Genomic DNA, 20,233 nt, shown 5'->3' with positions numbered 1-20,233 from the left:
CTCAATATTATTAACTCGTCTTTATCTTTAGGTCATGTTCCAAGAACATTTAAACTGGCAGTTATAAAACCTCTCATTAAGAAACCACAATTAGACCCGCATAATCTAGCAAATTATAGACCCATTTCAAATCTTCCTTTTATGTCTAAAATACTAGAAAAAGTGGTGTCCGCTTTCTTGCAAGAAAATGACATCTATGAAAAGTTTCAGTCTGGATTCAGACCGCACCATAGCACTGAAACTGCGCTCGTTAAAATTACAAATGATTTACTTTTAGCTTCTGACCAAGGCTGTATCTCAATACTAGTTTTACTTGATCTTAGTGCTGCGTTCGATACTATAGATCATACAATACTCTTAGATCGACTACAAAATTATACTGGTGTTCAAGGACAAGCATTAAGTTGGTTCAGATCATACTTATCTGACCGCTACCATTTTGTCTATTTAAATGGAGAAAAATCGATCATAACTCCATTAAACTATGGAGTGCCGCAGGGATCTGTGTTGGGCCCTCTGTTATTCTCAATATATATGATGCCACTTGGAAATATTATAAGGAAACATGGAATTAGTTTCCATTGTTATGCTGATGACACTCAAATCTATATTTCATCACGGCCAGATGAAAACGCTAAATTATCCAAATTGACAGAGTGTGTTAAAGATATAAAAGATTGGATGACGCGCAATTTTCTTTTATTAAATCCAGACAAGACAGAGGTACTAATCATCGGTTCAAAAAACCGCCCACAAAACCTCTCACACTACAACTTTAACATAGTAGGATGTCCTGTTACTTTATCCTCTACAGTAAAAGACCTGGGTGTTATACTAGACTGCAACCTGTCTTTTGAAAATCATATTTCATATGTTACAAGAACAGCCTTTTTCCACCTTAGAAACATTGCTAAGCTACGTAATATGCTATCAGTTTCTGATGCAGAAAAATTAGTTCATGCATTCATGACCTCGAGACTAGATTACTGTAATGCTTTGTTGGCCGGTTGTCCTGCGTCCTCATTAAACAAGCTACAGTTAGTCCAAAATGCCGCCGCTAGAGTTCTTACTAGATCAAGAAAATATGATCATATAACACCAATTTTATCATCACTACATTGGTTACCTATAAAGTTCCGTATTAATTATAAGGTATTGCTACTGACTTATAAAGCCCTAAACGGCTTAGCTCCAGTCTATTTAACGGATCTTCTATCGCCCTATAATCCATCGCGCTCTTTAAGATCACTAAATTCGAGGCTTTTGGTCATACCTAGGATATCCAGATCCACCAAAGGAGGGAGAGCATTTTCACATTTAGCTCCAAAACTCTGGAATAGTCTTCCTGATACTGTTCGTTGCTCAGACTCGCTCTCCCAGTTTAAAACTAGATTAAAGACGCATCTCTTCAGCCAGGCATTCATATTATACTTTTAATCTTATAGTTAAATCCGACCTCTAGTTCATAAAAACGCCAGAGGAGAACTGGCCCCCGACTGAGCCTGGGTTCTCTCTCTCCTGGGTTTTTTTCTCCATTAGGTCACCTGATGGAGTTTTTTCGGTTCCTTGCCACTGTTGCCTTTGGCTTGCTCAGTTGGGGATATTTGGGGATATTTAATTTAATTAATCAATCATCAATACTATTGATCAGCATTACCAAACGTGGAAGTTTTCCGCTAGAAACAAGCATTGATGTATTATTTTAATTTAATACTGTGAAGCTGCTTTGATACAATCTGTATTGTGAAAAGCGCTATATAAATAAACTTGACTTGACTTGATCCTGTGATCTCTCACTGCGTGCGTGTGTGTGTGTGTGTGTAGACGTGTGACGAGGACCCTGACGAGTCTTTAGTTCAGTATTTGAACTGTTTGTGCTCCAGCGCCGCTGTGTGTCGACAGATTCACCTCACCTGCCGAATACGAGCTCAGAGAACAGGTAAACACACTCACACTAAACCAGTGCTTGAAGGTGCAGTGTGTGATGTTTAGCGGCGTCTAGTGGTGAGGTTGCGAACTGCACCCAACAGAAGTTATGGTGGCCGACAGGAAGTGATGTCGTCGTCTGAGACAGCAGAGAGTAGCCAGTTAAACACTGAGGTTTCTTTACAAAGATAAATTAAGAAATTAGGTTTATTATTGTCACTTGTTCATCATTGTGTCAGTGTTTTATTCGCTGACTTTAGCGAGCTTCTTATCATGAAGAACAACATAGTGACGAAACGCGTTTGTAAGCTCAGGGCCACCGTAGAAACATGTTGATGTAAGCGGACCCGCGGTGTGTGTAGAGAGAAATGCTCATTCTAAGGAAATAAAAACATAACGGTTCATTAAGTAAGGTCTTTATACACCACTGAAAACATAGTTAAGTAAATGATATTGCATTTCTGTCAACAGATCCTCCTAAATATTACACACTGCACCTTTAAGGGCTGCGTGATTTTGGGGGGGGGGGGGGGGGGGGGGGGGGGGGGGGATTGCTTCCAGTGTGTTTGGGAAATGTCCCGCCACTCGATATAAACGTGAGTTTAACACTACTAACTAACTCAACCAGGCCCCGCCCCTTTATTCTGCGTATGAATTATTTAAATTATGAATATTGTGACATCATTCACTATCCCCGTCACGGCCGGCTCTGAGCCGCGACAAACAAGGGAGGCAACGAGGACAAAAGCAAATCAAAAAGTATTTATTAACAAAAATAAAGTTTACAACTCAAAACTAAATAAGAAAAAACATCTCTGTGAAAAACATTACGCTCGGAACATCAACGTAAATAAAGAATAAGCTACGAAATTAACACAGAATACACGCTCACAAACACATACAGGCCTGCAGACATTAATTCCCAAACTAAACTAATACATGCAGCAAACGAGTAATAAATAAAGCAGCAACCCAAAATAACAGAAGACAAGAGAGTAACCGAAGAGTCTGAGAACCATCAGCTTTTATCATTCTAATCCCTCATTCATTTTTTTAAAGTCAGACATCAACCTCCTCCTTACCATCATCTATTCCTGAACAATAACAAGAAAAAACTAAATTATAAAATGTTTCTAATTTTTTTATTTTAAAAAGTGTAAAGGGTCACTAGCGGCCGGTGGGAAGTAATAGTGTAAGTATTTGTTTTTCTGCACAATAATTATAGTGCACTTCACCGTTGTTCCTCAAGGTGGCAGTGTCTTACACACAAAGATGATGATTGTTACCGCAGGGATAAAGCTAAAGAACACGAGTATAAAGACCCAAATATGTAATAATGATTGGTGTAATATTCATGCATTTAAGGGTTGAAGTCAAACTCATTTACTGTAAGCCAGAGGCTGAAACACTGGATCACGAGTTTGTAAATAAACACAGTTCTTCACTATGAAACACGCAGCGCATACATTTTATTCAGTCACAGCCTTTGTAATTTGATAATCGCAAATTATCAAAAAGAGCCACATAAAAAATTCAGTTTTATTGTGATTAATCATGCAGCCCGTAACTACTTACACAACCATTCTGGAGAATAACACTCACAAAAATGCTAAATGAAGTGTGTGTGTGTTTGTGTGTGTTTCAGGGAAACCTCAGCTGAGGAAAGTTCATCGAGGACAAACAGAATTCATCTGCAAATTCGCACCTGCACTGCAGTTACAATGCCAACACATACACACACGCTAAACACACACACACACACACACACACACACACAAACATATACACACACACACACACACACACGCACATACGCTACACACACACACACAAACATATACACACACGCTAAACACACACACACGCGCGCTAAACACACGCACACACATATACACACACTCACTCACACATGCACACACGCTAAACACACACACACACACACACTCACACATACACGCTAAACACACACACACACACACACACACACACATACACACACGCTAAACACACACACAACCACACACTTTCTTACACACACACACACTCTCTCTCACACACACACACTCACACACACTGATACGCACAACCAATGCAAAATGACTCGAATGCTGCTCAGTGTTTCATGTGTTTTAATGTTCTGCTGCTGTTCTTGAGTGTTTATTGAAATATGCTTGTTATAAAATAACAATTGTTTTTACACTAAATATTGTAACTTAAAACTCTTAATAAATTATATTTTATTCATTACGTTTGATTTATAGATTTGAATGTCTTAAATAGTGATTCAGTTTGAAGTCTGTCACCACTAACCAGTCACAGGGTAGCAAAGCATGTGGGGTTGGAGCTCCCTTCAAATGAGCCTCAGGGGGCGGAGCTCCTACAGATGAGCCTCAGGGGGCGGAGCTCCTACAGATGAGCCTCAGGGGGCGGAGCTCCTACAGATGAGGCTCAGGTGGCGGAGCCTGCAGATGAGCCTCAGGGGGCGGAGCTCCTATAGTTGAGGCTCAGGGGGCGGAGCTCCTATAGATGAGGCTCAGGGGGCGGAGCCTGCAGCTGAGCCTCAGGGGGCGGAGCTCCTACAGATGATTCTCAGGGGGCGGAGCTCCTACAGATGAGGCTCAGGGGGGCGGAGCTCCTACAGATGAGGCTTAGGGGGCGGAGCTCCTACAGATGAGCCTCAGGGGGCGGAGCTCCTATAGATGAGCCTCAGGGGGCGGAGCTCCTATAGATGAGCCTCAGGGGGCGGAGCTCCTACAGACACGCAGACAGTCATTGATCACACAGGCAGCAGGACAGAAGGTATGTCACACATTACATGATCAGCAGAGGATCATTTCACTCTTAATGCGATCATTATTTTCCTGTTATCACTGTAAAGCTGTTTTGAAACAATCTGTATTGTAAAAAGCGCTGTATAAATAAAGGTGACTTGACTGATCATTGATCACGTCATAACACGTCATAAGTTTGTGTGAGCTCAGCTTTCGGTGAGGTTTTTGCATGTGTTGGTTTGTGTTTTTGGAGATTTTAAAACTTCTCACGTCGTGTCACAGTGTTTAAAAGTTAATGCTTAATATTGTGAGATTTATGATCTGGTAATGTCAGTTAAGCATGTTAATATTGTTCATTTTAACGGCTCTTATCAAACACACACTTCTGTCTCTAGCAGATGTGTGTGTGTGTGTGTGTATGTCCTTGGTTCTGTGTGTGTGTGTGTGTGTGTTTGCTATAGAAATCAATATGTGCAGCAGGAGAGTAAATAAGGCTTCAACAGGAGACGAGCTCCTCTGAAGAAGCTTCTGCTGGTGTGTTTATTAATGTTGCTGGTTTGTAACTGGTATTAGCACTGGTTTGCGGTTAGAGACTGTGAAGAGTGTGTTTGTACTGGTCTCATATTCTCCGGCTCATGAACTCCACACTGGTTATTCTGGATAAACTAATGCAGAGATTTCCAAACATTTTTATTTGTCAAATCCCTTTGAGCTGAAATATTTACTTGAAGTCCAACTGAGAATTTAAGTTAATATTAATATAATTTAACACATTCGCATGTTCACGGTTCTGTGATGTTGACTGATGGTCACATGACGTGCAGCTAAATAAATATTTTCATCTGTTTTAGTAAGTGTTTTTTATTTGTTTCTATTTTAATATTTTTTTTATATTTTAAATTTACATTTTTATGATTTAATTATTAATGTGTTGTATTTTGATTTATTTAAAAAGTGTTGTATTTTGATTTATTTTATTAATCATTTATTTTAATTTGACATTTGTATTTAATATTTATAATTATTTCATTTTAAAATCATTTAATGATTTAATACATTTTAATAAGTTCTATTTTGATGTTTTTATTTTTAAATCATTTTATTTTAATTTGACATTTTAATTTATTTTTTTAATTATTTTATTTAAAATGTTATGATTTAATAAATGTTAATAAATGTTTTATTTTTATTTGCTTTATTTTAAAATCATTTATTTGTTTTACTTTGACATTATGATTTAATTATCAGTAACTGATTTGTGTTGATTTATTTTAATTTAAAATCTTAAAATCTCTCTATTTTAATTTTACATTTTCCAACCAGATTTAAACTGTGAGTGAGTGAGTTAGTGAATGAATGTGAGTGAGTGAGTGAGTGAGTGTGTGAGTGTGTGTGTGAGTCAGTGATTGAGTGAGTGAGTGAGTGTGTGAGTCAGTGATTGAGTGAGTGAGTGAGTGAGTGAGTGAATGTGTGTGAGTGAGTGAGTGTGTGAGTCAGTGATTGAGTGAGTGAATGTGTGTGTGTGTGTGAGTGAGTGAGTGAGTGAGTGAGTGAGTGTGTGTGTGAGTCAGTGATTGAGTGAGTGAGTGAGTGTGTGAGTCAGTGATTGAGTGAGTGAGTGAGTGAGTGAATGTGTGTGAGTGAGTGAGTGAGTGTGTGAGTCAGTGATTGAGTGAGTGAGTGTGTGTGTGAGTCAGTGATTGAGTGAGTGAGTGAGTGAATGTGTGTGAGTGAGTGTGTGAGTCAGTGATTGAGTGAGTGAATGTGTGTGTGTGAGTGAGTGAGTGTGTGTGTGAGTCAGTGATTGAGTGAGTGAGTGAGTGAGTCAGTGTGTGAGTCAGTGATTGAGTGAGTGTGTGAGTCAGTGATTGAGTGAGTGAGTGAGTGAGTCAGTGTGTGTGAGTGAGTGTGTGAGTCAGTGATTGAGTGAGTGAGTGAATGAGTGTGAGTGAGTGTGTGAGTGAGTGTGTGAGTCAGTGATTGAGTGAGTGAATGTGTGTGAGTGAGTGAGTGAGTGTGTGTGTGTGTGAGTGAGTGAGTGAATGTGTGAGAGTGAGTGAGTGAGTGAGTGAGTGAGTGAGTGAGTGAGTGAGTGTGTGTGAGTGAGTGAGTGAGTGAGTGAGTGAGTGAGTGAGTGAGTGAGTGAGTGAGTGAGATGGCGCTTTTCCACTGCATGGTTCGGCTCGGTACGGTTCGACTTGGCGCGGAACGGTTCGGCTCGATTCGCTTTTCCACTGCGTGGTACGACTCGACTCAATACGGCACGGTTCGGCTCGCTTTAGCTCGGTTGCTTTTCCACTGCAGTTAGTACCGCTTCAAAGTGGGTGGGACTGATTGTTATAGTTGCCGTCTCTATACCATGACATCATCATATTAAATGCAAATTTTTCGTTCCGTGTTTCCCCATCCGCTCCTCGGCAACCAACGAGAGGAACGTCCGCACCTCGTCCACTGACGATGATTCAGCCATTTCTTTTTTTGAAGTTTATACTCTTTTTTTTTTTTTTTTTTAAGCCAATACTTTTAAAACAGGCGCTACAGCGCTGGCTGTTGTCTACTAGCTATTTAAATCTAGCGGGTTTAGTGTCTCGTGTCGTAAATACAATGACGCTGGTAGAGATGATTCTGTCTGACCAATCAGTGATCTGCAGTGTTTTCACGTCACATTTTAGTATCGGTACGGTACGCTTGGAACCTCAACAGAGGTGGTACCATTTAAAGCGAGCCGTACCGTACCATGCAGTGGAAAAGCGCCAAGAGTGAGTGAGTGAGTGAATGAATGTGTGTGAGTGTGTGTGTGAGTGATTGATTGAGTGAGTGAGTGAGTGTGTGAGTGTGTGAGTGAGAGTGAGTGAGTGAGTGTGTGTGTGTGTGAGTGAGTGAGTCAGTGATTGATTGAGTGTGTGAGTGAGTGAGTGAGTGTGTGAGAGTGAGTGAGTGTTTGAGAGTGAGTGAGTGTGTGCGTGAGTGAGTGAGTGAGAGTGAGTGAGTGAGTGTGATTGAGTGTGTGAGTGTGTGAGTGAGTGAGTGAGTGAGTGAGTGAGTGTGTGTGAGTGAGTGAGTGAGTGAATGTGTGTGAGTGAGTGAGTGTGTGTGAGAGTGAGTGTGTGAGTGAGTGTGTGAGTGAGTGAGTGAGTGAGTGAATGTGTGTGTGTGAGTGAGTGAGTGAGTGTGTGTGTGTGAGTGAGTGTGTGAGTGAATGTGAGAGTGAGTGAGTGAGTGTGAGAGTGAGTGTGTGTGTGAGTGTGAGAGTGAGTGTGTGTGTGTGTGTGTGTGTGTGTGTGTGTGTGAGTTAGTGAGTGTGTGATAATGTGTGTGTGAGTGAGTGTATGAGTGTGTGTGTGAGTGAGTGAGTAAGTGTGTGTGAGTTAGTGAGTGTGTGTGTGTGTGTGTGTGTGTGTGTGTGAATGTGTGAGGGAGTGTTTGTGTGTGTGTGTGTGTGTGTGTGTTTGTGTGTGTGTGTTTGTGTGTGTGTGTGTGTTTGTGTGTGTGAGTTAGTGAGTGTGTGTGTGTGAGTTAGTGAGTGTGATTGTGAGTGAGTGTGTGTGTGTGTGTGTGTGTGTGTGTGTGAGTGAGTGAGTGTGTGTGTGGTAATTTCCTGTGTCTGTTACTCCTCTCTGGTGTTGGTGGGCGTGTCGCTGGTTTATCAGTCGCTGGACAGGAGAGATAGAGAGAGAGAGAGAGAGAGAGAGGAGGGCGAGCGAGCATCAGATCTGTGGACTTCATTGATCCAGTAAAAAACATGCTGGGAACTTCCAACATTACACAAATAATCAACAGAACTTTCTAGATTTGTGAAACAGACGTGAGATTTAAATAAATATTTTCTTTTTTTAGAATAACGAGAATAAACGTCACAGTGTGACTACTGGTGTGTGAATGTTCACTTTAGTATGTATATAAAAATATTAGAAATCTGTGGAATATTTCCATTGCATATAAATGTGTGTGTGTGTGTGTGGATTGCAGGTGTTGTAGGATGATGGATTCTGTCACAGGATTGATTACTGGGGTAAGAGCTTCATTCATTCACACTTTTGTTCATTTTTTCTAAATCTGCCTCTTCAAACTTCTTGTTCTTCCTCCTGTTTGTGTTTCTGACCGATTCTGATATTTTTCTACACGTTATTTTTGGTCTATATAAATCACAATCAGTGTTTAAAGGAATATTTTGGCTTCACTAGAGCCATAGTTACACAAATTTTTAGTATCATTGAAATGCTATCATAGTTTTTATTAATATTTTGAAGTAGCATTTATTTAAAATTTTAGTTTTGTTGTATATTTGTTGTTTTTGTTTTAAGTTTTTTAAAATTATATCTATATATATACTGATGAGCCAAAACATGGTGTTTGAACATAAATGTGTGTATAATATATATATAATACACTGTATTTCATATATACTGATGACTCACGAGTAAATCAGGTTGGCAGGTGTTAATTTCAAATCCTGATTGTGATGTCACAGTGTAACAGGCCCCGCCCACGACTGGTGATGGACTCCGCCCTGTTAGTTAAGCTCCTCCCCTGAGTGATCTTGATCTTCTCCCTGGAGCAGCTTGTGGAAACACAACGTCTCCGCTGCATCTAATGTTCTGTTGTTGTCAGTGAACACAGAATGATGCGCTGCTATGTTAAGGCGCTAGATGGATGTGTTCGACCGCTGCGCTCATGTCTCGCGTCTTTTACAATCTCGCACAGAAAACGCAGCGCTCAAGGTAAACGAGGTTGCCCGCGACTCACGTTTTTAAACGCTCCGCCCACTTCTGCCATAACAATCTGGCCCTTGTCAAAGTCTCTCGATCTGTATTCCTGCCCATTTCTCCTGCAGCCAACACACTGATAACGAGAACTGATTATTTATTTACCATCTAATTTACCCAGGCTTTAATATTTGGGCTTATTGTGAGGTGATCAACGATATTCCCTTGACATGTGACTGCTCATGTTTGGGCTCATCAGTGTAGTTTTTTGTTTTCATTCATATATGCTTGTGTTAATAAGTTTGTCTGAAATCTTGTGTGCGCGCAGGTCTCAGGGGGCGGAGCTCAAGCTGATGAGGGCGTGGAGGAAGGGGGCGGAGTCAGGAGGCGGGTCCCTCACATTGAAATGAAGCTGGTCCCGCTGGAGGAGGGGTCAGAGGTCACGCTGAACAGTGACATCACTGCCATGATGGACCGCAGGAAAGCAGCCGTCTACCTCACGCTGATCGGCCTGCTGATATTCTGCACAGGTCATCATACACACACACTCACACACACACACACACACACATGCACACACTCACTCAGGGTTGGGTCTCCTCTGCAGCGTTCCTGCTGGGATACGTGGCGTTCCGTGGGATGTGCCATCTGTGTGTGGACGAGGGGGATCTGATTCCTCTGAACGACGCAGCGGGAGTGGACCAAGCGCCCGAGGGAGGGGTGCTTTACATGGCCGAACTCAGAGCCATGCTGAAGAAATACCTGAGGGAGGAGCGGATCGAGAGCACTCTCAGGTGTCAAAAATAAACACTTACTCAAATTAAACAATTAAAATGGGAAATTAAAATAAATGATTTAAAAATAAAACTTATTAATAATGAATTCCATCATAAAATAATGTAAAAAGTAAATCAGAAAAAATGGAAAATTAAAATAAATTATTTAAAAATAAAACTCTAAAATAAACATTTTCTAAAATTAAAATAAATGATTTTAAAAGTTAAACGTCATAATAATTAATTCAGTCATAAAAATATAAAATTAATTTTTATTTTATTTTAAACACTTTAAACACTTACTAAAAATGGAAAATTAAAATAAATTATTTTAAAATAATATCAAAAATAAACACTTACTAAAATAAATAATAAAAATAGAAAATTCATTAAATAAATAAATAAAATAAAAGAATAAAAATTAAATGTTAACTAAAATGTCAAATAAATGTCAAAACAAATCAAAATTTTACATTTATAAAATGTAATAAATTAAATTATAAAAATGTCCAATTTAGACAAATAAATGATTTTAAAATAAAATAATGAAAATAAAACACTACAATTAAATCATAAAAGGTCAAATTTAAAATAAAACAATCAATTAAAATTAAATAATCCAAATTTCAAATAAAAATAAATTATTTTAAATTAGAAACTATCCAAATGACTATCAAAAACATGAAAATAAGTTTAGCTGCATGTCATGTGACCACAGACCTGCATCAGAGACCCGTGAACGTGAATGTGAAGCAGGAAGCTGAACTCACCTGTGACCTCTGACCTGTGTTGTGTTGGTGTGTTTCAGGCGTGTGAGCCGGGCGTCTCATCCTCCGGGATCTTCCGAAGGGAATGCTTTGGCCCGGGAAATCCTCCAGAACCTGCAGAACCTCGGCATGGACCACACCTGGACCGACTCGCACTACGCCACGCTGCAGTTTCCCTCCAGGTCACACTCCATCTGTCCGTCCATGGTCAACCTGTTAACTACATTACCCACAATGCCACAGAAAATTCCACCAATCAGAGAGTATTTGCTGGCAAAAGAGCTCTTTAGCTCCAAGTCAAGTCACGTTCATTTATACAGAGCTTTTTACAACTCAGAGTGTTTCAGAGCAGCTTTACAGAGATAACAGGAAAATAATGCAACAAAGTTTGTTTCCAGAAGACAATAGCGTCAGTCCAGCTTAAGTAAGTTCAGTGATGGTTCGTTTTTACTGTAAAAAAGCTGTTAGCATGAACTCACTAACTTTAAATGCAACTTATTGAGAGTATGACAACCAGATAATGAACGTCTTCAACTTCAGTGGGATTCAATCCTTCGGGAACGGGGTTACTGCGCTCACATCAGTGATATCATGAATAAACCGGCTTCAGCTCTACCCGTTCCCATGAATCAGTGTTACACGAACCCAACGCACATCGTTTTAACATTTTTGTAGCATAAACGCCATCAAACCGATGAGAGCTTCGGATCTTCCCATTTTTCTCTCTGGCGCTGAAGCCTAAAGATGTCCGAGGTCCGGTGTAACTGATACCAGGGTTCATATAAAGTGCTTAAAGTGCTTGAATTTGACTTTAGGAAATGTAAGTCCTAGAAAACCCTTGAAAACAGTCATTTTTAGGAAAAGGTACTTGAAAAGCGCTTGAATTATTGAAAGACAATTTATGTGAAATTTGTGTTTTATTGATAAAACAATCTTTTCACACAGTATTAACGCTGCAGTCCGTCTGATGTAGATATAGAGGCGTTTCGCATGGCTATGAGTGTGATATTGCTCATTAATATCCGAGTATATGATACAGCTTTCATTCTTCAGCTCAATCATATATTCATGGGAGAATAAATCAGTTTAAATAAGGAAAGCGATATCTTCCTCATAGGATCCTTTCAGTAATTAAAGTTTCCGCAGTCATTGCTTGTGTTGCACTTTATTTCTACCATTTTGTTTTATTCGTTTATTTTCATTGATCTATTTACCTTTTTAGAATTAAAAAGATAATAAAGAAAGATATTGTTTGATAAATGAGATCTCTGATTATAGTCATAAATTGTATTGATTGTAGTAACAAAAAAGTAGTGCTTAAAGTCCTTGAAAATCCTGGAATTTGATTTTACAGAATCTGTACGAACCCTGTGATACTCAACTGCCATTGGCTGATCTGCGTTCGAGGGGAGGGGCTTACCGATAGGTCAAATGACTCTCTAAATGCATACATAAAGCTATTGAGGTCATGTGATTCTCCTGGTAGCTGGTTGGTTTGGTTCATGGATTAAAATACTCTAATGAAGATTTTTTTTTTAATTCCATGTTGGTAAAATGAGCGGGAAAAATACTACGCTGCTAAAAAAGTGGGCGGGCACTAACGCATCATACGTCTGCTCTGCTCCTATAGGACGCAGCGGAACACTCTCTGGTTGGTCGATTCTGAGGGGGCGGAGCTTGAAGAGATTCTGTTAGACAGCGAGGGATACTGCGCCTACAGCGCCACGGGAACAGCCACGGTAACCATGACGACCACCGCCGCTCACAAACCTGCTTAGCATCCGCGTGTTCCCATTTACAGTCAAACCAAACTGTATTCAGACACCTTCAACATTTCTCACATCATCAGCGTTTATTCGCTATAGTTTAGAGAATGGTAATAAAATATGAGCAGAACTCAGTTGATATTTGACTGGTTTTGTCCGTCCTTCTGTTAGACTGTCTCACACATGAATTATGTTGAATATCTGTCAGCTGTTAAATTTAACTACACAATTAGATAATACCAGTTTAGCTCAACCAATCACCAAGCAATGCTTCATTTTGTTCAGTCTGTGTGTAAAAAGATCATTAGCAATTAAAGAAAACACATTTCAGCAAAACATGATCAGGTCAAAGTGCCCAAATGTCACTGGTAGTCACTGTATGAAGAGTTTTTGGGTGTAATATGTCACAGTTTACTTTATTCTGCTCTCCTCACTTACACTAATGAACTATAGTGTCCTGATCACACTAGTGAAACATGATCTGTGGTGTCTGAATAATGTTTGGTTTGACTGTATGTGTGTAGATTTATAAATCATGCTTTCCCCTGTTGTTGTTAATTCAACAATTACCAAAGAAACAAGATTATTTTTCTGACCCCATTGGCAGATCATTTTGCTTTTTTTAAGCATCAACTCACTTAATTTTGATTAATTCACCCAGAAAACAGGACATAATATCTTATGTAATTTTACTCATCTAGTAAATGCATCTTGATTTAAGAAATGTTTGATATTTGGACTGGAAACAAGACAGAAATACTGAGTAAGAAAAGCATTTTTTGCAGTGTGTAAATACAAACCAGCACTGATTCTGGTTCATAAGGAGCTTTAAATGTCTTGTTGTGTTGTTGGGTGCAAGGATCGACGCAGGACAGGCTCCAATTCGAAATTTTATCGCATAATGTTTTCTAAACTATTGTGATTTTTTTGTGAATCATCTGTGATCGTATATACATTGATGTGATTGATTGTGACTAGACTTTTTGAAGAACCTGGTAAGAAAGAATAATCAAATACTTAAAAAAAAGTAAACTCCAAAAACCTTGACAACAGTTCCAAAAAGAAAATCCACAAATTAAATCCAGAAGGTATAAAAAATGTTCTCGAGAGTCAACACAAAAATTAAGAGGAATCGTTCCAGCAGGAAGATCTCAAAAGTGTGCAAGGACCAGCATTGTGGAAAGTTACTTTGAAAAGTAATGCATTACTTTTATTCACCTGGGCTGAGCTTGTTTTTTTATAACAAAAAACAGTTATATTTTTGGGCAAAAGTAAAGACCCTTTCACACCAAAAGTGAAATAATACTCCTCAGGCTGATGGAAATGCAGATTCACTCCTGTACAGTAGAGGGCGCCGCTCAAACAAACCCTTCAGCTGATGTTCTGGATCACAGAAGAATAGATGCAGGAGAAGAAAGTTTAACACTTACTTTACCAATAAAAACCAAAAAATCTAAAGTCATTTTTGCTTATGGTTTAACTGAATCATCGAAGGCCAGAAGCAACTACATCGGTCAATAAAGTGAGATTAAATGCATAAAAATGTATGTTTTATTTAACATATTTAGTTATTGGACGTTTGCATAGTATTCTGATTTTCACAGAATTTATTTTCATTTTGAGGAATATTGAATCTTGAATACATACCCTAACGCCTCAGCCCTTCGATTTGTCTCAACATGAGGACAGGAGAGCTGTCAGTCAATAAATGTGAAAAAGTAACTCAGATATTTTGAAAAGTAATGCGTTACTTTACTAGTTACTTGAAAAAGTAATCGGATTACGTAACTCAAGTTACTTGTAATGAGTTACACACAACACTGGCAAGGACCTTAACTGAAAAGGGGTCTATAATACTGAAAATAATATTAAATGATGAAATGTTAGTCTTGGTGTGTGTGTGTGTGTGTGTTGCAGGGAGGCGTGGTGTACGTGAACTACGGGCGTCGGCAGGACTTCGAGGATCTGCGAGCGTTGGGCGTTTCCCTCAACGGCTCCATCGCTGTGGCGCGAGTGGGCGGAGCCGTGAGCTTCGCTGAGAAGGTGTGGCTTGCGCAGGAGGCGGGACATGTGGGCGTCCTAATTTACCCCGACCCCGCCGACGTACCCCAGGATCCACGCCGACTCGGTCTCCATAGCAACGCCGTCATCTCCGAACACGTATGGAACAGCCCATGCAAAAATGATTGAAAGGATCAATCAAAATAACTTACCGTCTCGTTAATTATTTTATTTGTTCTCATTTTTAAGAGTTGAAATGATAAATTTCAATGATTTTTCATAATTTTTTTTTTTAAACTATATATATATATATATATATATATATATATATATTAGGGCTGTCAAAAGATTAATCGCGATTAATCGCATCCAAAATAAAAGTTTGTGTTTAAATAATATATGTGTGTGTACTGTGTATAATTAAATTTGTATCTAGAAATACACACACATGCATGTATATATTTAAGAAAAATGTGTTATTTATATATACAATTTTTTATTTATATATAATATAAATTATATATAAATGTATACAATATATGTATGCAAATATTTCTTAAATATATACATGCATGTGTGTGTATTTATATATACAAAATATTTATACACAGTACACACACATATATTATTTAAACACAAACTTTTATTTTGGATGCGATTAATCGCGATTAATCTTTTGACAGCCCTAATATATATATATATATACACAAAATTTAAACCGTAAAATTTTACTTAGCACTTTTTGATTAAAAATAAAAAATTTCTTCATGTGGTATTTATGTGCACTTTTATATATTTTTTTTTATACTGGCGTCTATTTTAAGTTACATTTTTTAAATTAAAAATAATTATAGTTAATAAAATGATACATTTGCCAGAATTTCTATTACTCTTTTCTTAATATGTTTTTAAAAACTAAAACGTATAAAAATTGGAACAGACGATCCAAAATGATTCAAAAATCATTCTAGATTTAAAGGATCAATTAAAATAATTTACTGTCTCGTTAATTACTTAATTAGTCCTCATTTTTAAGAGTTGAAATGATAATTTGGTTACACTTAATTTTAAGGCGTCGTAGTTACATTGTTCTTGCTCAAATAAATACTGAGAAATATTAATATATAGAGTTACGGTTAGGGTTTGGTTTAGTTACTTGTAATTATGCATAATTTACTGTTATTACCATAGTAACTACATGTAGTAACGTGTTACCGATCATTTTGACAATTTCAATTACTTAATTTTTTTTACTAAATTTATAAATAAATAAAACATTTTAAACAATTACATTTTACCTAGCACGTTTTGATAAAAGTGTTTAAAAATAATTCTTCACTTCATGTGGTATTTATGTGCAGAATGTATTTTTTTATACTGCTGTCTATTTTAAGTTTTAAAAAAATCATTATTAGAATAACTTTAGTTGATAAAATGTTAAATTTGCCGGAATCTCTGTTTTGCCCTTTGACCTTTAACCTCTTTATTTTAATGACATTGACATTTCTCATCATGTGGTGTTTGTGTGCAGTTTTTTTATTTTAATTATACTATTAGGGTATATTTATACTATTTTAAGGGGGGGAAAGTTACAAAAACATTTTATAGATTTAAACATTTCAGATTATTTTCCCCCTAATTTTTAAGACTTTAATTTTGCCAGATTTCTTTCTTATTAAAAATAACTGTATTTACTCCTCATTAATAATGCACATTTTCTCATGAATATTTAATATATGAATAAGTTATATTTTGAATATGAATAAGTTATATTTCACTTCATGGGGTATTTATTTGTGCAGTTTTTGTATATTTTTCTAGACTGCTTTTATTTATCTATTTTATTTTCCATGTCACACCCAACATTTTACAGAACCATTTAGATTCTCCAAAAACATTAATATTCTTACAGCATTTATGAATCAGAAAGCTCTATTATGAATAATCCGCTGTGTTTGCTGTCAGGTGCACCTGGGCTCCGGCGACCCCTTCACACCTGGGTTTCCCTCGTTTAACCACACCCAGTTCCCATCCACCCAATCCTCAGGCCTGCCAATCATTCCTGCTCAGCCAATCAGTGCCAACGTCGCTTCCAAACTGCTGAGGTCTGCCCCGCCCCTTTTCTCACTCATGTTTCATGAAATGAATGTCCTCAATGTGAACTATGACCAGGACATTGAGATGTATTTATCTGTGTGTGTGTGTGTGTGTGAGAGATTGTGTGTGTGTGAGGGTGTGTGTGTATATGTGTATGCACAGATGTAAGGGTCACATGAGATGTATTAAGGTGTGTGTGTGTATACACAGATGTAAGGGTCATATGAGATGTATTTATCTGTGTGTGTCAGTCAGCTGTCCGGAGCCGATTGCCCGCGGGGTTGGCAGGGCCGGTTGCCGTATGTTCAGTGTGTTCTGGGTCCGGGCTTCACGGGGCCCGGCGAGCGCAGGGTAAAGATGGCCGTCTACAACACCATGAAGCCGGTTCTGCTCAACAACATCTTCGCCTCCATAGAGGGAAAGATCGAACCCGGTATTGTTTTGCAATAAGACTAAATGTGAATGAAATCTGTCTTTTTTTTTACCTTATTGGAATCGAAATTAGGAATCGTTAAAGTTTAAACGATACCCAACCCTAGTGCTTCTCTCTGCCAGATCACTATATCATTATCGGGGCCCAGAGGGACTCTTGGGGTCCCGGAGCCGTGAAGTCTGGAGTGGGAACGGCCCTCTTGATGGAACTGGCCAGAACCTTCAGCAACATGGTGGAGAACGGTAAACACACTTCTTCATTCATCAGTTAAAGGGCTCGTGTCACGAGGAGTCAATTTTATCTTGATCTTTTGAGAAAGAATTCTATAATAATTTTTGTTATTGTTATTTTCATTATTTAACCTACATCTAGACGATCAGGTGTGGCTAAAGTGTCAGAAATTTGACGCTCACATCTGTGTACACACACACACACACACACACACTGACCTGTCTGATGGTCTTCAGGCTTTCACCCCAGACGCAGTCTGCTCTTCGTCAGCTGGGATGGGGGAGACTTTGGGAATGTTGGCGCCACTGAGTGGCTGGAGGTCAGAACTGCACAAACATCATCAAACACGTGGATGGATGGGTCGGTGGATGGATGGGTGGATGGATGGATGGATGGATGGATGGATGGATGGATGGATGATGGATGTATGGATGAATGGATGGATGGATGGATGATGGATGTATGGATGGATGGATGATGGATGTATGGATGAATGGATGGGTCGGTGGATGATGGATGAATGTATGGGTCGGTGGATGGATGGATGGATGATGGATGTATGGATGAATGGATGGGTCGGTGGATGATGGATGAATGTATGGGTCGGTGGATGGATGGATGGATGATGGATGTATGGATGAATGGATGGGTCGGTGGATGATGGATGAATGTATGGGTCGGTGGATGGATGGATGGATGGATGGATGATGGATGTATGGATGGGTCGGTAGATGGATGGATGGATGGATGGATGGATGTATGGGTGAATGTATGGATGAATGTATGGGTCGTTGGATGGATGGGTGGATGGATGATGGATGTATGGATGAATGTATGGGTCGGTGGATGGATGGGTGGATGGATGGATGGATGGATCGGTGGATGGATGATGGATGTATGGATGAATGTATGGGTCGGTGGATGGATGGATGGATGGATCGGTGGATGGATGGATGGATGGATGGATGATGGATGTATGGATGGGTCGGTGGATGATGGATGGATGGATGGGTGGATGGATAGACAGATTCTCAGATATCTAGTATAGAGGCTCATGTTGACTGTGTTGATGCTTGTAAACGCGTGTCAGTGGAATCAGTGGGACTCTGTTTGTTTTCAGGGTTACCTGACGATGCTGCACCTGAAAGCTGTGGCATATTTCAGTCTGGATCAGGCCATCCTGGGTAAAACACACACACACACTGACGCGACCCCTAAACCTCCCCATAACACTCTCTCTCACACACACACACACACACACTGACCCAACCCCTAAACCTCCCCATTACACACACACACACACACACACACACACACACACACTAACCCTACCCCTAAACCTAACATCACAGAAAACGTCTCAGTTACCTATGTAACCTTTGTTCCCTGAGTAGGGAACGAGACACTGCGAATATCGCTATGGGAACACCTGTGGTGTGGACGAATGTCTGAAGCCCTTTTACCATCACGCCAATTTGATTGGCTAATACCGCTTAGCACCACCCTAAGAATACGTCACGTGTGCTTCATATTAGTGTGTTGCGCGCTATTTATATTTCCTCAGATTCCATGACGAAGGAAGCACTATTCAAGACTGGGAAGGCCGGCATCGCAGTGGCTCATTCCCTGCTCATTCCCTACTCAATACGCTTGCGCGGTTCGTCCAAACTCTCCGATGGAGGGCCAGGCCTCCCAGGACGAGCGAAGGAATAAGGACCTACTTCTGGGGGCCTGGGGTCAAGAGGTCTTGGCCGTCGGACCCAGGTCTATCCTTCTGCGCCGTGAACGAAATGGTGGACGTGTCCTAGGGCCCCAGTTTCTAGGCGATGGTTCACTTCGCTGTGCCTCACGGGGGCGCTGCAGGGAAGACGAGCGCGAACGGACTGTAGCTGGTTGTCGCTCGCTCTCCCTGCGTGGAATAAGCTGGCGGAAAACATCAGATTGCTGTTTCGTTGTTCGAAATTTCTCCACCACAGTGGTCTCAGACTCGCCAAATAGACCATCCTTGGACATGACAAGACAAATTATTTGTCGCTGGAATCTTATCGCATTGCGTCTGGTTGGGACACAGTGTCACTGTGACGCATACATACAGCAAACATCTCCTGTCCCCTGAACACACTGTAAAAAACGCGGTCTCTGTAGACACCACAGGCTCCACAAAAAACAAAAACAAACTGGCCCAGCCTTGGCCATGAAACATAACAAACAGTGTTCCAGCCAATAACCGACAAGAATGATGTGGGGGTGGGGGTTCCGATGAACAAATAACGACGAATAGGGAAAAGGAGAAGGAACGCGAAGTCCCGAATTTACATCGGAAAAGCGTTCAAAAGGTGGCGAGAACTCTTCCAATCCGACATTCAGGCTCTGTTTCTGCTGGACAGGGTAGATCCAGTTTGTTTTTCTAAATGGTTCATGACGCAGGGGAGGGAGGGGGAGGGAGGGGGAGTGGACGGGATGAGGAGGAGGGAGGGTCGAGCTAGCCTCCATTTTGTTTGACAATACTTCGAACGTCAACAAGAAGTGACGTCACCCAACATCGCTTAGAGCAGCTTTAAAGGTGCAGTCTGTAAGAATGACTAGTGGTGGACATAGGTACTGCAGTCCAATTCAAAATATCAGCGATCATTGTTTCTCCCGTCCCGCCTCCTCGACGCTCACACGGGTCGCCAGTTTGAGACACGCAACAGGAACGAGCGCAATGGACAATGCAAATTGGCAACGTGCGGTATCACGGACCAAAACAATAACAAACA

At 39.8% G+C, this 20,233-nt stretch overlaps 2 protein-coding genes across 4 annotated transcripts in view; both read left to right on the top strand.

Moving 5' to 3' along the window:
• ctc1 (CTS telomere maintenance complex component 1) overlaps positions 1–4,173 on the top strand; it is a 28,580-nt gene extending 24,407 nt beyond the window's left edge. The window contains exons 22-23 of the mRNA XM_084099335.1: positions 1,825–1,939; positions 3,572–4,173. Of these exons, the coding sequence (XP_083955461.1) occupies positions 1,825–1,939; positions 3,572–3,672 (216 nt within the window). The 3' untranslated portion in view covers positions 3,673–4,173. The remainder of the gene's footprint in view (positions 1–1,824; positions 1,940–3,571) is intronic.
• Positions 4,174–4,665: 492 nt separating this feature from the next.
• Positions 4,666–20,233, top strand: part of tfr2 (transferrin receptor 2) — a 27,033-nt gene continuing 11,465 nt past the window's right edge. Inside the window, exons 1-12 of one of the 3 annotated variants that reach the window (XM_084099338.1) lie at positions 4,666–4,725; positions 8,667–8,709; positions 9,732–9,933; positions 10,011–10,197; positions 10,988–11,128; positions 12,577–12,685; positions 14,630–14,755; positions 16,679–16,818; positions 17,062–17,243; positions 17,366–17,485; positions 17,711–17,793; positions 18,595–18,658. In XM_084099338.1, coding sequence (XP_083955464.1) covers positions 8,677–8,709; positions 9,732–9,933; positions 10,011–10,197; positions 10,988–11,128; positions 12,577–12,685; positions 14,630–14,755; positions 16,679–16,818; positions 17,062–17,243; positions 17,366–17,485; positions 17,711–17,793; positions 18,595–18,658 — 1,387 coding nt within the window. In that variant the 5' untranslated portion in view covers positions 4,666–4,725; positions 8,667–8,676. Of the gene's footprint in view, positions 4,726–8,494; positions 8,569–8,666; positions 8,710–9,731; positions 9,934–10,010; positions 10,198–10,987; positions 11,129–12,576; positions 12,686–14,629; positions 14,873–16,678; positions 16,819–17,061; positions 17,244–17,365; positions 17,486–17,710; positions 17,794–18,594; positions 18,659–20,233 lie in introns of those variants that run through there. The other 2 variants (XM_084099336.1, XM_084099337.1) reach the window with 2 other exon arrangements.

Source organism: Abramis brama (assembly GCF_963993115.1).
Source record: "Abramis brama genome assembly, chromosome: 22".
In the NCBI taxonomy this organism is placed as follows: domain Eukaryota; kingdom Metazoa; phylum Chordata; class Actinopteri; order Cypriniformes; family Leuciscidae; genus Abramis; species Abramis brama.
Note: the sequence above shows the minus strand (reverse complement) of the source record. Positions and strands in the feature narration are given on the sequence as shown.